Source organism: Bubalus bubalis, chromosome 8 (assembly GCF_019923935.1).
Source record: "Bubalus bubalis isolate 160015118507 breed Murrah chromosome 8, NDDB_SH_1, whole genome shotgun sequence".
Classification (NCBI taxonomy): domain Eukaryota; kingdom Metazoa; phylum Chordata; class Mammalia; order Artiodactyla; family Bovidae; genus Bubalus; species Bubalus bubalis.
Genome location: NC_059164.1, coordinates 60,597,747 through 60,614,157, shown reverse-complemented (window position 1 = coordinate 60,614,157; position 16,411 = coordinate 60,597,747). Strand labels below are relative to the sequence as shown.

At 50.4% G+C, this 16,411-nt stretch overlaps 2 protein-coding genes across 3 annotated transcripts in view; both read left to right on the top strand.

Moving 5' to 3' along the window:
* The window catches only part of EEPD1 (endonuclease/exonuclease/phosphatase family domain containing 1), a 127,144-nt gene extending 117,258 nt beyond the window's left edge, over positions 1–9,886 (top strand). For both annotated transcript variants that reach the window (XM_025291172.3, XM_025291173.3), the window contains exons 6-8: positions 179–317; positions 5,576–5,770; positions 9,218–9,886. In XM_025291172.3, coding sequence (XP_025146957.2) covers positions 179–317; positions 5,576–5,770; positions 9,218–9,417 — 534 coding nt within the window. In that variant the 3' untranslated portion in view covers positions 9,418–9,886. The remainder of the gene's footprint in view (positions 1–178; positions 318–5,575; positions 5,771–9,217) is intronic.
* A 4,125-nt stretch (positions 9,887–14,011) lies between these two features.
* Positions 14,012–16,411, top strand: part of ANLN (anillin actin binding protein) — a 168,489-nt gene continuing 166,089 nt past the window's right edge. Inside the window, exon 1 of the mRNA XM_044946672.2 lies at positions 14,012–14,185. The gene's annotated coding sequence lies outside the window, so the exon portion shown is untranslated. The remainder of the gene's footprint in view (positions 14,186–16,411) is intronic.

The following is a 16,411-nucleotide window of genomic DNA, read 5'->3' as shown; positions in this document are numbered from 1 at the left end:
CTGGGTCCTGCAGGGGCCTCAGGACGCTCTCACGACGCTGCCCCTCTTCCTCCGGGGTGAGCTGCCCGTGTAGTTTTACCACCGCCAGTGTTCGCGAAGCTGCGTGGGGGCTGGAGGAAACGGAGGCACGCAATAGGAGCATCTCACTCTGTCTGGCGCTTTGTTTCATCTTGCCCAGGTAGGAAGTCATGACTTGACGCTGGTGAACCTTCACCTGGCGACCCTGACCCTCCCAGGGGGTGAGAACCTGAGCAAGAATCACAGTGACAGCCATCGCTGGGCTAGCTTCACACAGACCTTGCAGGAAACCCTGAAAGGTAGGAACCGTCTTTCTATGCGGCTAGGCTAGCGGCTCCCACTTCTGCAGGATAGGTGAGGGGTGACCCTTCCCAGCATCTCTCCCCTCCGTTAGGCTGGCTGTCCCATGGGCAGCGATGGGTACTGAGGGATGTACAGGGGACCACCATACCACCTGCATCCTGGGCAGCTCAGTGCCCCGTGCACGCTCACAACTTAGTCTCTGTGGGTCTGGCATGTGGGTTCCGTGGTGGGGGTTTTGTGGCTCTTCAGCCTCTCTTTGATGGATAGGATTGGGAGAAGGAGAAACTAGTGATGATGCCCCGTGCCCCTTATCATGGGCTCCACTGCCCCCTGTCATGGGCTCCACTGCCCCCCGTGTGCTCCCGTGGTGGTGTCCCCTGAAGGTGTGCACCTGCTCATCTTGTGAAAGACCGTTGGTGACGAGGGGAGTGGGGAAGTCCTGATAAGTCCTTTCCTTCCTGGTAGATTACAGATCTTGCTGACAGAGCCCTGAAATGACAGAAACACTGGACTTGAATCTTGGCTCCTTCAATGGTTGTAGGATGTCTGGGAGGTCACCACTTTTCAGGGGCTGACAATGCTAACCTCACGGGGTGCCCAGGGCTGGGTGACCATCTGATGAAGGACCCAGGATATGGTAGGGGCTCAGCAGACTTGAGTTGAGTCAAAAACATGCCAGGGGGATTAAGAGAACACTGAAAAGAGCAGAACCTCAGAAAACAGGTGGACTCTGCTTTCCAGCTCTGCCCCCAATAATACCAAACATTTTCTATGTGTGGCTTACAAGGAGGAAGAGTTGAAAGCTGACACAGCTGTAAAGACTGCTGCTGCTGCTGCTGCTAAGTCGCTTCAGTTGTGTCCGACTCTGGTGTGACCCCATAGATGGCAGCCCACCAGGCTCCCCTGTCCCTGGGATTCTCCAGGCAAGAACACTGGAGTGGGTTGCCATTTCCTTCTCCAGTGCATAAAAGTGAAAAGTGAAAGTGAAGTCGCTCAGTCGTGTCCGACTCCTAGCGACCCCATGGACTGCAGCCCACCAGGTTCCTCCGTCCATGGGATTTTCCAGGCAAGAGTACTGGAGTGGGGTGCCATTGCCTTACTGGGGTGTTCAGTTTGGCTTATTTTTTCAGAGCACTGAGCTTCTCCAGGTGAGGTTTCACAGCTGGAGGCCTGCAGTTCTCTTCTGTATTCTAGAGTCTTAATCCATCTTCCTAACTTGCTAAGCCTTTTTTCCCTTGTTGAATTGGCCCCTCACAAGGTGATTTATGAAGATTTGACTACAGAGATAGTTCAAAGATAGTTCATTTTGAAAAGAGTTTTATCATGGTAAAATATATATGACATGAGACTTACCATCTTAACCATTTTTAAGTTACTTGTAACTTAAAGTATATTTAAATATATTTACGTTATTTTATAACCATTACCACCATCCATCTCTAGAGCTTTTTCATCTTCCCAAACTGAAACTCTGTGCCCATTAGACACAAATTCCCTTTCCTCCCAGACCCTGACAGTCACCTTTCTACTTTGTTTCTATGAACTTGACCTCTCTAGGTATCTCATCTAAGTGGAACCTTACAATATTTGTCCCTTTGTGGCCAGTTTATTTCACTTATGTTATGTCTTTATGGCTTGTAGTATACATCAGAATTTCCTTTCATTTTTATGGCCAAATGCTATTCCATTTGTCGGTCAATGGACACTTGGGTTATTTCCATCTTTTGGCTGTTATGGATAATGCTCTTATGAACATTGATGCACGGCTTACATTTCAAACCAGGATGTGCTGTGACCAGTATTCCCCTTAAATTATGAGTCTTTGGGCTAAAAAAAAGTCAGAAAGATGTTTAAGTCAAGATACTTCATCCAAGGAGCAACCATGTGGGAGATTGTTCACCCACGGCTAGTCTCTAACCCATTATGAAGGATGCCTTGATAGCTTTTAAATCTGTGGACATTTCTGTTGTTCTTGATTTCAAACTTTTGCTTTATACGGAAAGAGGAAGGGAATGTGCCAGTCCCTTACTTCTCTGATAACCATAGGCCCTTGCTGTCTTTTCTGATATTCTGGTAGGGATCAGGTATTTGTCAGAAGACCTGGGCAGGGTATTGTTTCAAGCTGCCAGGGACTATTGAGCCACAGTCCGGCTCAGCCTTGCCATGCCCAGGTAAGGACAGTGACTCATGTCCCCGTGTCCCCCTGCATTTAACTAACGTTCAGCCTGTTGTTAACTGGTGACACAGCAGAGCCAAGGAATCAGGAAGTGCCGCAGCCTGCCCAACGGGCAGCTCGGGTAAATCGATGAGCAGAGGTGGTTTGGCTCAAACAAAGACTGAACCTTTATTCCACAGGCTTCTTTCTATAAGAGCAAACAGGGTCGATTTGATTAGCAAACTCTGGGCCTTTCCACCTTTGTCTGGAATGTGCATCCAGGTTGACTGACGTCAGTGAGGGCTGAGGGTGGGGGGCCCATCCGCTGATGGAATTTTCTTCTTTCAGACGCCCACCGCCCCCCACTCCCCGCCCCGCCCAGGGCCTGCTCTGTGAACTCAGCAAGAGTCAAACAAGGCAGGGTCATGCTTGGCATCTGAGTAAGACTTACCCCTAGTGGGGCCGGGCTTCTGCTATTGTCACTGGCATTTTATATATCTAGGACTCTGAGGAATTCAGCCCCAAATATTATCCCTTCACTCCTGGAAAATGAGTGTGCTCCGTAGTGTCTGATTCTTTGCGGCCCCAGGGACTGTAGCCTGCCAGGCGGCTCCTCTGGCCGTGGGATTCTCCAGGCAAGAATACTGGAGTGGATTGCCATGCCCTCCGCCAGGGGAATCTTCCTGACCCAGGGTCGAACCTGCATCTTCTGGGCCTCCTTCATTGGCAGGCACGTTATTTACCACTAGGGCCACCTGGGAAGCCCTAACTCCTAGAAAATCAGTGGGTAACTGTGGAGCCCACCCTGGCAGACAGCTTCCTGGGAGAATTTAGGGCCCTGCACCTCTGTGGGTTGTCAGAGGCAGGGAGTGTCTCCATGTCATCACCAAACTGCTTTAACCAAAGTAGATGAGTTGTAAGAAACCTGGACAGTCCAATTCAAAATGAGCCATTATTTTCATTCCCGAAGTTACATAGAGCTCGGTTTATTGATGCCTGACACCAGCATCTCTCCTTGGTTCAGAATTTTCTTTTCTTAAAAAAAAAAAAAAATATATATATATATATATTTTTTTTTTTTTTGTCAGTGCTGAGTCTTCATTGCGGCACACGGGCTTTCTCCAGTTGCAGCGAGCAGGGCTACTCTCTAGTTGCAGGACAAAGGCTTCTCGTTGTGGTGGCTTCTCTTGTTGTGGAGCACAGGCTGCAGGATGTGCAGACTTCATCAGCTGTGGCTTTTGGCCTCTAGAGCATAGGCTTAACAGTTGTGGTACACGGGCTTAGTTGCCCCGTGGCATGTGGGATCGTCCCAGACCAGGGATTGAACCCATGTCTCTTGCATTGGCCAGTGGATTCTTTACCACTGAGCCACCAGGAAAACCCCCAGAACTGTCTTTTTTTGGCTCAAATATTTCAGGTTTGTATCCTAATGAAAACCTCTCATTATATTAAAACCTTTTGTCTCAGTCTTTCCTAAGTTTTCCTTGAAATTTAATAAAGGTAGCATCTTTCTGTTCATTCCTTTAAAAAAATACGTTGCACCTTAATTGTGCAGTTTTCCTCGTGCTTCGTTCACCATTTCTTCCATGAGTGTTTATCTTATGTCTGCCATGCAGCAGGCTCTGTTCCAAGCATGTGGGGCTTTTCCATCCTAGCTCTTTGTAAAGAGTCCTGGATTTGAGGGCTTGGTGGCTTTGGTCAGAGCCTCAGCTTCTTACTTGCAAGAGGTCCCCAGCACACGGTGACGACTCAGTGGAGGGTCATTAACACTGGCCTCGTAGGAGTTGTTATTAGTATTATTCATAAGTTGACTTTCCTATTGAAAGTTCGCACTGATTTCTCAAGACCAGCTTAGTTCGCCCTGCCTTGGGTGCCAGGGTTGTTAGGATCTAGCATGAGGGTCACAGTTGCGTCTCTGTTGCTCATACAATGGCTGCAGGAAAGGCTTCCTTCCATCCCTCCCTCCCTCAGGCCCACTGGGAGAGGGTGTCATGTCCAGAACGTGAGTGCCCTCTGCTGGTGGCTTGTGTCATTTCACTTTAAATTTCTTAATCTCACAACTGAGCGACATCCCTTTCACTTTTCACTTTCATGCATTGGAGAAGGAAATGGCAACCCACTCCAGTGTTCTTGCCTGGAGAATCCCAGGGACAGGGGAGCCTGGTGGGCTGCCGTCTATGGGGTCACACAGAGTCGGACACGACTGAAGTGATGCAGCAGCAGCAGCCCTTGTTATTGACGCATATTCGAGTCCGTGAAGATTTGTTGAGTGTCTCAGATGCATTTTGGCCCTTGGTTATGAACTGCTTTCCTTAAAGCTTTCCTTGCAATGTTTCTCCCTGTGATAACGTGGCTCCCCTGAGGGGAACTTCAAGACAGGAAATGATGGTCAGGCAGTGGACAGGAATCCCAGGGAGCCAAGCTGGGTCTCACTGTCCTTTTCTGAATGTCTCCTCACTTTGGAAATACTTCATAACTATCCCACTTACTCTTGTAAATCAAACTAGAGTTTGAGAGAGATGTTGAAGATACTTTAAAGTATTTTGCCCTATATTAGTGTGCTGGGGTTCCATAACAAAATACCACAGACTGGATGGCTTAAACAACAGGCATTTATTTTCTTACAGTCCTGAAGGCCGGAAAGTCTATGATCAAGGTGTTGGCAGGGTTGGTTCCTTCTGAGGACTCTCCTCGGCTTGTCGATGACTGTCTTCTTCCTGTGCCTTCACACGGGCTTCCTTCTGTGCTCAATAAATGTTTGTTGATCTTTTGTTAACGATCTGGGCAAGACCCTTAGGGCCTTTTTGTGCTATGAGATTCAGAACCCATGATCCAGAACAGAGGTGATGTTGACATCACACTAACCAAATGTGTCACTAACCTACTCTGAAAGCTTGGGGGTTGGCGGGGGTGGGGGGGGTGGTGAGGGGGTATTGCACAAGGAACTTGGAAGAATTGGGAGAATAAGAACCATGCCACAGTCCTTATCCTGGAGAGTCAAATCAGACAGTCACGATCCTACTTAAACGAGTAGTGGTCAGTGTTGGGTTAACTTCCCACCACCTCTTACACTTCTGAATTTCTTTTTTCCACTTATAGGAGAAAAAGACGTGATAGTTTTAGGGGATTTTGGCCAGGGGCCAGACAGCAGTGACTATGATATCTTGAGGAAAGAAAAATTCCACCACCTGATCCCCGCACACACCTTTACCAACATCAGCACCAAGAATCCTCAAGGCTCGAAGACTCTGGACAACATCTGGATCAGTAAAAGCTTAAAGAAGGTTTTCACAGGTAAAGCACATGTGCTGTTCAGAAACAGAGGGAGAGTCGCCTGTCTGAGCTGGCAGTTCACGATTGTCTGGTTTGAGTGAGAGTCAGGAGTGACCTTCCCTCCTCTGCGGGCATTTATGAGGTTACTGTTCAGGTGGCTGTATAATTATCATTCACACAGAGCCACTTTTAAGAGTGAAGGGGTTCTGAAAACTAATTAAAAGGCATTCACTGACCTACATCAGGGACAAAGCCAATGTGTGCCGGGCAGACCTGGTTATCGACTGGCAGCAGTGGGTCGCTGCTGTGAACTTTCTCTGCTGCGCTGAGTAGGGGCCACTCTCTGGTTGTGGTGCGTGGGCTCCTCATTGCAGTGCTTTCTCTTACAGAGCACAGGTTCCAGGGCACGTGGGCTTCAGTAGTGTGGCTCACGGGCTCTAGAGCGTAGGCTCAGTGGTTGTAGTACACGGGCTTAGTTGCCCCACGACTTGTGGAATCTCCCTAGACCAGAATTCAAACCCATGTCCCTTGCATTGGCAGGTGGATTCTTATCCACTGGCCACCAGGGAAGCCCCAACTTAGCCTAATTTTAAGGATACTTCACCCTTCAGCAAACACTTCTCAAGCCCTGTCATGTTCAGGCAGTGTGTTGTGGCCTGAGATTTACCAACATGCCATCAGCACCCTGCAGAGCAGCAGTTGGTGGTGAGCTGACACGTCACCTGGCATCACTATAGGATGCCAAAGTGCTTTAGGCGGGACTCTGCCAGACCAGGGTGTGGTGGGTAACCTCAGCACTGAAAAGCACTCCCCAAAAGCAGTCACTTGCTGAGCAGACCTTGGGTCATGAAACAGTCATAAAAATACAGAAGCGGCAGTAGGTCTTTGGATGTAAGATAAGAAGAGTAAGATAAGCACCAACAGTTTGAAAAGTGTCAGGTGATCGGTTGTAGTCGTGTCCGACTCTCTGTAGCCCCCCAGGCTCCTCTGTCTGTGTGATTTTCCAGGCAAGAATACTGGAGTGGGTAGCCATTCTCTTCTCCAAGGGATCTTCCTGACCCATGGATCGAACCCGTCTCCTGCATTGCAGGCAGATTCTTTACCGTCTGAGTCACCAGAGAAGCCCTTACTAAACACAATTAGTTGCAGATTATACTTCAGAGAAATGTTAAAAAAAATATTTAAGTACCAATGCTGGAGTCCCACTGTGAGACCAGGACGTGCAGCCACCAGGACGTGCAACCAAGACTTGGATCCTCAGGACCAGAATCTCCAGTCCTGGGCACCAATGTCCTGTTGGACTGCATCATAGGAAAATCCAAAGGATGAAGAAAGTGGGTCTCAGAGGGAGTGTCAGTTATCAGACTGGGCCAGACGCAGTTTGCAGAAAGGCACCGCTGGCCAGACAGAGGTCGGTGGCAGTAGGAGGTGGTGCTGGAGTGCTTGAGCAGACAGGGCTGGAGGAAAGTTAGAAACCATTGCATCTGTCCCTTGCTCTTCAGCTGTAGAAAGCGAGGTGCAGGGAGGAGTGGCCCCCATCGTGGGACTGTTGCCTGGGCAGCAGAACTCACACCAGAACCCAGGCCTGAAAGTGAAGGTGTTAGTTGCTTAGTTCAGGTCAGCTCAGTTGCTCAGTTGTGTCCGACTCTTTGTGACCCCATGGACTGCAGCACACCAGGCCTCCCTGCCCACCACCAACTCCTGGAGTTTACTCAAATTCATGTCCTTTAAGTCAGTGATGCCATCCAACCATCTCATCCTCCAGTGTCCCCTTCTCCTCCCGCCTTCAATATTTCCCAGCATCAAGGTCTTTTCAGATGAGTCAGTTCTTCGAATCAGGTGGCCAAAATCTTGGAGTTTCAGCTTCAGCATCAGTCCTTCCAATGAATATTCAGGACTGATTTCCTTTAGGATGGACTGGTTGGATCTCCTTGCAGTCCAAGGGACTCTCAAGAGTCTTCTCTAACACCACATTTCAAAAGCATCAATTCTTCAGCGCTCAGCTTACTTTATGGTCCAACTCTCACATCCATACATGACCACTGGAAAAACCATAGTTCGACTATACAGACCTTTGACAGCGAAGTAATTTCTCTGCTTTTTAATATGCTATCTAGGTTGGTCATAACTTTTCTTCCAAGGAGCAAGCGTGTTTTAATCTCATGGTTGCAGTCACCATCTGCAGTGATTTTGGAGCCCCCAAGAATAAAGTCTGCCACTGTTTCCATTGCTTCCCCATCTATTTGGCATGAAGTGATGGGACCAGATGCCATGATCTTAGTTTTCTGAATGTTGAGTTTTAAGTCAACTTTTTCATTCTCCTCTTTCACTTTCATCACGAGGCTCTTTAGTTGTTCTTAGCTTTCTGCCATAAGGATGGTGTCATCTGCATATCTGAGGTTATTGATATTTCTCCCAGCAATCTTGATTCCAGCTTGTGTTTCCTCCAGCCCAGCGTTTCTCATGATGTACTCTGCATATAAGTTAAATAAGCAGGGTGACAGTATACAGCCTTGATGTACTCCTTTTCCTATTTGGAACCAGTCTGTTGTTCCATATCCAGTTCTAACTGTTGCTTCCTGACCTGCATACAGATTTCTCAGGAGGCAGGTCAGGTGGTCTGGTATTCCCATCTCTTTCAGTATTTTCCACAGTTAGTTGCTTAGTCGTGTCCAACTCTTTGTGACCCCATAGACTATAGCCTGCCAGACTCCTCTGTCCATGGAATTCTCTAGGCAAGAATATTGGAGTGGTTGCCATTCTCTTCTCCAGGGTTTCTTCCCAACCCAGGGATTGAACCCAGGTCTCCTGATTACAGGCAGATAGATTCTTTACCATCTCAGCCACTAGGGAAGCCACCAGAGCCCAGGCCTGGGTCCGTTTGATTATCTAGGCGGTTCTCACTGAGGGCCATGGCCATGCTTCTAACTGCTCTGTCCTTCCTTCTGTGACTCTTCCCGTTTCTTAAACATACTTTAAACTTCACATGTTTCTAAACCTTGACTTTAAAAATACCTTTACTATCTCATAAACTTCTGTAACTTTCTCTTCTTTACCCTTTTTGTAGAACTTTCTCCTTTCCCACCCGCCTTTGCAGCTTTGCTTTGTGAAATAGGACCTTCACTTTGGACACCTTTGTGGGAACTGTGCCCCTGTCTCGAACACTTATCCTCGCTGGTCAGATTGCAAGTGTTTGTGAAGTAAGGACGGGGTGGGGGCCAGGAGGTATGCGAATGGGCAGGAGGCCTGGACCCAGGGTAGTTTCAGTGCCTCCTTGGCAAACCCTCACTTGTCTGGGAAATCCAATGGGCTGAGACAGTTCATTTGCACAGGCAAGCCAGGTGACTGAGGGGTCTTGTCAGGGAGCCCAAGCTTGCAGACTATTCAGTGTTGGCCTCCACCCACCAGCCTGCGGCCCTCCCCCATCCCCCATCCTGACCTCTGGGTCTGTCTTCCCTCTGCCTCCAGGCCACTGGGCTGTAGTGAGAGAAGGCCTCACAAACCCTTGGATTCCAGATAACTGGTCTTGGGGCGGAGTGGCTTCTGAACACTGCCCTGTGCTTGCGGAGTTTTACACGGAGAAGGACTGGACCAGGAAGGAAGGCCCTCGGAGCGGCAATGGGCTCACTCTGGAGCGGAGTGAAGCCAACATTAAACACGAGCGATGATGGCACCGAATAGGCGTTCCACCCCCTGACCCTGGGGAGTTCGCCCTTCCCCGTGAAGATGCAGAGCCAGAACCGCCTGCCCTTTTGTCCTCGTTCTGACAGCGGACAGTGCTTGCGTTGTGACCTGGCTGCCTTCCTCACAGAGTTTGTGGACTCTCATGGGGGAGGGAGCCCAGTGGGCCCTCGAGGTGCTGGATGGTCTGATCAGAAGCCGGGTAGAGAACTGGAATGTCTTTGCTCTGTGGATGCCGCCAGCCTCAGCCACTGGGGGTGATCACCACACTGCCTGGACTGCAGCTCAAAGGGAATAGCAGTGGAGGCTGGAGGCAGAGCTCTCGTTCCTGACCACCAGTCTGTGATGTTCTGACTGCAAATTCTGTGAAAAGCTTTTAACTTGAGCACTCTCCTCAAATATTTTGAGTGATGATTTTTAGTTTTGTTTTGAAAAAATAAACAGAGATGAACCTGCCTGGCTGCAGTGAGAGCCTGGGGGCGGTCCCCTGTCCTGTGTGTTTTGTGCCCTCTTCTGATGTCCTGGGCCGGGTGGGGAAGGGGAGAGGCTGCGGCCTGCAGGGTCCAAACACAAAGCACCCCTAACCCTGGGAGTTCCTTTTGCATCCTCGCCTTGAGATCCTGCGGAGGTACCCATCACACCTCACTGACCTCCGGGAATCTCTGTCCAATCTTTAGATTGTCTCTTCCCTCCCATCCAGTGCTTCATCCTCTGACCCCTTTGCTGGACCATCTATCACTTTGAAGAACCATTTGAATGATCTCCTTTCCTCCTTCCCCGTTCAATTCAGTTCACCTTCAGTTCCCCAGCATTCCCCAGGCATTCTCTACCCAAAGCCTCCATCTGCTGATCCTGAGGAACAGCTGTTGATTCTGGATCCCCAGGAAACTAAGCCTGGGAGCATCAAGAGAGGTTGGGTCCTCCTTTGAGGGTGGGTGTTGGGGGTGGGGGGTGGGACGTGTGGGTTAACTGCCATCAAGTACTCTTTCCTTCCCAGGTTGGGGTCTCCTGTAGGTCCCCATGAGACTGGGATTATAATGCCCATTTCACAGCCGAAGAAACAGGCTTACGGAGTTTCACCTCCTGAAGGTCACACAGCCAGTAAGTACATAGACGGGATCCACACTCAGTCCAAAGCCCATGCATACATCTCAGCCCTATGCTGCTGACACTGACGTGTGAGAGAGTTAACAATGGCAGTGAATGTGTGGACCACCATCACCACCAGTGGGAATCTAGTGACTTGAAACCCAGGGCTGGATGGGCAGTGAAAGGGTCCTTGTCCATCAAAGGATGGACACCTGGGGCATCGGGCTCCTGGGAGCATCATTGGTCATGAGCACAGGAAAGAAACCCCTTTCCGGGAGCTTTTTGGGTACCTGGTCATCACCCATTACTACTCCCAGGAGCTGTCTCTCCAGTGGGTGGGTGAGCAGCGCCTGAAGACCTGGAACCTGTGATAGCTGAGTCTTGACTGAAAGCAGTCGAGTTAGAATGAAAAGTCGTGGTGGGTAGGAAGGAGTGCTTCTCAGCTGAGCTGACCTTTTTTGGTACTTTGCTGCTGCTGCTAAGTTGCTTCAGTCGTGTCCAACTCTGTGCGATCCCATTGACGGCAGCCCACCAGGCTCCCCCGTCCCTGGGATTCTCCAGGCAAGAACACTGGAGTGGGTTGCCATTTCCTTCTCCAATGCATGAAAGTGAAAAGTGAAAGTGAAGTTGCTCAGTCATGCCCAGCTCTTAGCGACCCCATGGACTGCAGCCTACCAGGCTCCTCCGTCCATGGGATTTTCCAGGCAAGAGTACTGGAGTGGGTTGCCATTGCCTTCTCCTTTATCTGCAGTTAAAACTTCCACCTGCATTCACCATTCAGATGCTCCAAGTTCTTTTAGCCAGATTTTTGCACAAAACTGTGGAAAGAAAAGGGCTTCTTAGGTGAGAAGAGGGGAGAAAAATCCAGTTAAATGACTTTTGTGAAAGTCCCATGATTTGAGCCAGAGGCTGGGGAGCTGAATGGTAGTTCATACACTGAAGTTTGCTCAGTGTCTCTGTGTAGCCTTGGCTGGATGCACACTCGCACCCCAGACATAGAGTGGGGGTGCTTGTTTCCTGAGGACCCCAGAAGTGAAGGCATTGCTTGGTAGCCACAGGCCCAGGGTTTGAAGGCAGCAGACCTGGCTGCGGAGTCCCAGCTCTGCTATGTCCAAGCTGTGGCCCCTGCAGGTTCTGCTTATCTGGCTGAGTCCTGGGTTTCTTATCTATTAAGTGGGGATAAAACCCCTCAGGGCTGCAGAGAGTAAATAACATCTATAAAATTCTCAGCATGCTCTCTGACCACAGAGCTCAACTCCGGGGCTGGAGGGGGGCGGGTGGTGGTGGCGGTGGGGGAGCCATTACCCCTGACACATGGTGAGAACTCAACAAGCAGCAGCATTTAAAAATAATTCTTCTATTTTTTGTTGTCTTCATTTTTATTCCCTGAGTTTCTGTTATCCTCAACTGGAACAGATGCTTTGTGCTTTCCCAACAGTATGTTATCCTGGACTGTCCACTGGTCCAACCCAGCTCTCAAAAGTAAGGATCCCCACCCAATGGAGCCTGTCATTGATCATCCCGCCCCACATTCCATTGAGAAAGACCCAGAGGCTCTGGAAGCGTCCAAGACTGCACTTCACAACTCCCCCAGGTGGAGAAACTTGGTAGGACATGCAGTAAATCATCCAGAAACAGAACCTGTGCTTTTTTTCGGCTTGAGTTGACAGGATATGGCGGACTGTCTCCCAGGAGTAACAGCTGGACTCAGACGTGGAATCTTAAGTGGTATCGTCACTGGTCTAACGGTGGGCACATTTAGCCTTTGAAAGTCTCAGTTCCCAGCCAGGCTGTGGGATGATGGAGGCTTCCCCCAGCAGAGAGTGCCTCCCTAGGCTCCTCCCTGCCTGGGCCTGGGAGCCTTTAGCCCAGAGGCAGGATATTCATAAAACTTACAGAATTCAAAGCTCAAGTTTTCTAGAAGTGTTAAGATTAATTAATAATCAGATGGCTCATCTCTTCTCTCTCCCCCTGCACAGTAAGTATGAGAGAATTGAGTAGAGCTTAGAATCCAAAGGATACTTAAATTTACAAATTATGGATAGTTGTTGAAGCTGGGTGATAGGAACATAGGGATTCATGATGCTCTTCTACTTTTGTCTGTTTTAGACGTTTCATAGTCACAATGAAATAAATACATACATAATAAAAGGCCCAAGCTTGCCCCAAAATGACAATGTTCAAGGTTTTATACTTTTTAAACAGAAAAACACTACATTTCCCTGTAGGCCAGGCATGCTAAAGTCCTCACAGCAGATGTGTAAACATGTAAAGGGAATTATAACTCTTTCTTCTTATGCCACTCCCTGAAGGGGCATTTTGCTAGGAAGGAGTCACTGAAAGTGATCAAGTGTTAATTCTGGAATGGTGAAATTAAAATATACATATTTGGAGGTAAAATATAGGTATTTGGAACAAAGACAAGAAAGGGATATTTAAAAACTTTGGGCTGCTTTTCATTTGTCACACATGGTGCACCCATGAGGTTTGGCTCTGGGGGTGATCAGAGGAGAGGGAGGAAGACCCCTGACTTCCAGAATCACTCGGCCATGGTTCTGGTCTGTGCCTATCTCCAGCAGGGGCTGCAAGGGCCTGGTTACAGAATCCCCTGTATTCTCCATTCTCCCCTTGGTGAGCCTGGAAGAGGCAGAGGGGTTTCCTGAAGGAGCAGCCGGCAGGAATCTTGAATGCCAGGCCTTAGGAAGCTGGGAATCCTCATGCAGCAGCCAGACAAAGTGATTCATAACTGCCTCTTCCGTTTTATAAGAAAACCATAGGCCCTTTCATAAAACAGAACCCTGAGCCCCCAGACTCTGGGTGCTCCATGGGGAGGGCCAGTTCCTTCCAGCCCAGCTCTCTACCCAGTCTCCATGCTGTGCCCCCGACCTCAAGGCACTCACTGCTGGCATGCCCCCACCCACAGATGAGCTTTGGTACAGGCCTAAGTGGGCAAAGGGGCTTCCCTGGTGGCTCAGACGGTAAAGAATCTGCCTGCAGTGCAGGAGACCTGGGTTCGGTCCCTGGCTTGGGAAGATCCCCTGGAGAAGGGAACCCATGGCTACCCACTCCAGTATTCTGGCCTGGAGAATTCCATGGACAGAAGAGCCTCGTGGGCTACAGTCCGTGGGGTCACAAAGAGTCAGACACAATTGACCAACTTTCCCTAAGGGGGCAAAGAAACAAGCCAGGGAATCATGAATAAGCTTCCTCATCTTCAACTTGTGGGGGCAGATGGGAGACTCCCTGCCTAACCCCACCGGAGGCCAGCAGCTCCTGCCCCTTGGAAGGACCTTTGAGTAGGTCTGGACTCCCGGACAGAGTGGCAGCATGAGGTCTGCCCATCTGAGGCACCCTTTCCTGGATGATGGGCCCCCTGGGATGTCTGCATCCACGGAGAGAGCCCCGCCCACCACGGGAGAGCCCCGCCCACCACGGGGAGAGCCCCGCCTACCACAGGAGTGCCTGCTTAGCCTGATTGCTGCTGAAGCCAGGCAGGCTCAGAGTAGTGGACGTGGGTAGCTTTGCTGAAACCAGGAAGAGGAGGTCTGGAGCAGAGCGGGCACTATCTGCCTCCTGAGTGTCCCACGGCTGGCCAGGTGACTTACACAGCTAACCTGAGGACATTCTCCGAGGACTTGAGGCCGACTCCATCGCCCCCGTTAGTTGGTAAGTCACAAAGTTGGGATTCCTGACTCAGCTCTGAATGCAAAGGCCTTGTTTTTAAAGTTCTGTAGGGGGGTAGGCTCATACTTAAGAATAAACAAAATAACTTGTCAAGCAGAGATATAAAGTGCTGTGCGAATCCGAGGAAAAGGGTATGTTTTCACTTGGCGGCAAATCTGAGTAGTCTTCCTGGAAAGTTTTCTGAGCTGGGGCTTTAATGGGCAAGACTGGTGCGGGCAGTGCAAGCAGGCAGAAGACGGTATTCTGGGCAGGGGCTACTGAGGACAAGGGTGTGGAGGAGGGAAGGGCTCCGTCCAGGTCACTCTAGCAAGTTTATGAAGGGTTGTGGGGAGAAGACTAAACAGAACCCAAGGCCAGAGGTAAGAGGCAGCAGGCCTGGGAGCTGGTAGGCTGCTCTGCAGGCCTTGTGCAGAGTAGAGGAAGAGGCTGCAGCGTTGGAGCACCGCAGAGCCTGGCAAGAAACATCACACTGGTCCCTGAGCAAGGGATGAGGCTGGAGTGGAGCAGCAGTGGACATGGAGGGGCCAGGACAGTGGTCCCCCTCACCCCGAGGAGCAGGTCCCTGGAACATTTACAGGTCAAGCTAGAGGCCCAGCAAGGTGGAGGGGGGGACAGCTCTGGGAGGTACTGAGAGCTCAGCTGTAGTGAATATTACAGGCCCAGAGTCCTGTTAAACCCACCTGGAACTTATTGTGACTCTGGCCAAGTTACTTGACCTTCTGTAAGCATGTTTCCATAGCTGAAAAATGGAAATGTTCCTCCCTCCTTGTAATAAGAAATGAACTATTGGGTGTGTGTGGCAATCCCCTTCCTCATCAGCAGCAATTTCTGTGGTGGCCAAGCCCTTCTGGGAGGTGCAAGTTTTTGGGGAGTTCTCAGACTGCTGCTCTATGCCTAGACACAGCCCCCAGCCAAGCACGACGAGGCTCCTTTGTGTGAACAACACCATGAAGACGGACACAAGATCAGATGCTAGGGTCTGACCGAGAGCGGGGGTGCAGGCAGGCCTGACCACCACTGAGAAGCAGGCCACTGCCTAAAAGTGGAGGCAGGGGGACCTGCATTGGCGAGGAGTCTGCTGAGCATATAACAGATCACTCATGGGGATGGGGGGATGACCCTCACTTTCAGGGTCAGACCACAGGACGCATGTTTCGCTTGGCATGTTGGATTCTGAAGCGCTTAATGGTGTCTGCTTAGAAGCCGAGCTCTCATCAATAGTCAGTGGTCAGAGATGGGCTGTCCTAAGCTGCTGTCTCTATCGTGATGAATTATTTAATTAAATGATTCTTGTTGTGGGTGGGGAGCACTGGGGACTCAGGTTTTGCTGTGATAAGGAATGCAGTTGGCCTGGAACCTGTCAAGCAGATAAGGAGGCCTGTGGAAAACAAGTGGCCGTGACAAAGGCCGGGGGCATGGAGGAGGGGAGGAGGGAATAAGGCCACAGGCCCAGGCCCAGGCCCAGGAGCACTTTCTGTGGTCTCCTGCCCTCCGGAAGCTGCTCGGGAGGCCGAGTAGCCAAGGTTGACCTGGAGTTGCCGCAGCAGCAGAGACCAAGAAAAGCAGAGGGCAGAGGGCCGGGGTGGCCAGGCCCCCAGACACTTGCAGCCTGGAGCAGGGAGGACAAGCTTTGAGCTTCAAAGGCAGAGATAAGGTGTGGTCTGGGGCACCTTGGTGTCAGCATTCTTCTCTTCACCTCAGGGGTGGGGCTGGAGGGGCAACACTGTCTTTTTTTCTCAGATCTGGGTACCCAGGGGGCCAGGTCGGGGCTGGTAACACGGGAAAGGCAGGCCAGTGAGTTCAGTGACATCCACAGGCTGAAGAGCAGCCGGAAAAGAGGGCGCTGCCTCACCCCACCAGAGCCTGGTCTTCGTGCACAGGTGGTTCTGGGGGCCTGGGCATGAGGGAGACAGGAGAGAGACAGGCCCCAGTAGAGGTTTCCCACGTGCTGGCATTTTCCTGCATCTGGGGGGTCAAACCGCACAGCCAGCCTGTAGTAGGCGCCTTTGGTTCTGGGGTGCCTGCTAGTGTGTGCTGAGCAACTGAGGTCCCATCAGTAGTCTGTGGTGGAAGATGGGCGCGCCTGAGTGCCCTGCTGCCTCCATCATGATGAGTTATTTAATTCAGTGATTTGTTGCTGGTGGGGAGCATTAAGGACTCAGGTTTTACTGTGATGGTGAATGAGGACGATTGGCTGGCACTGTGTGA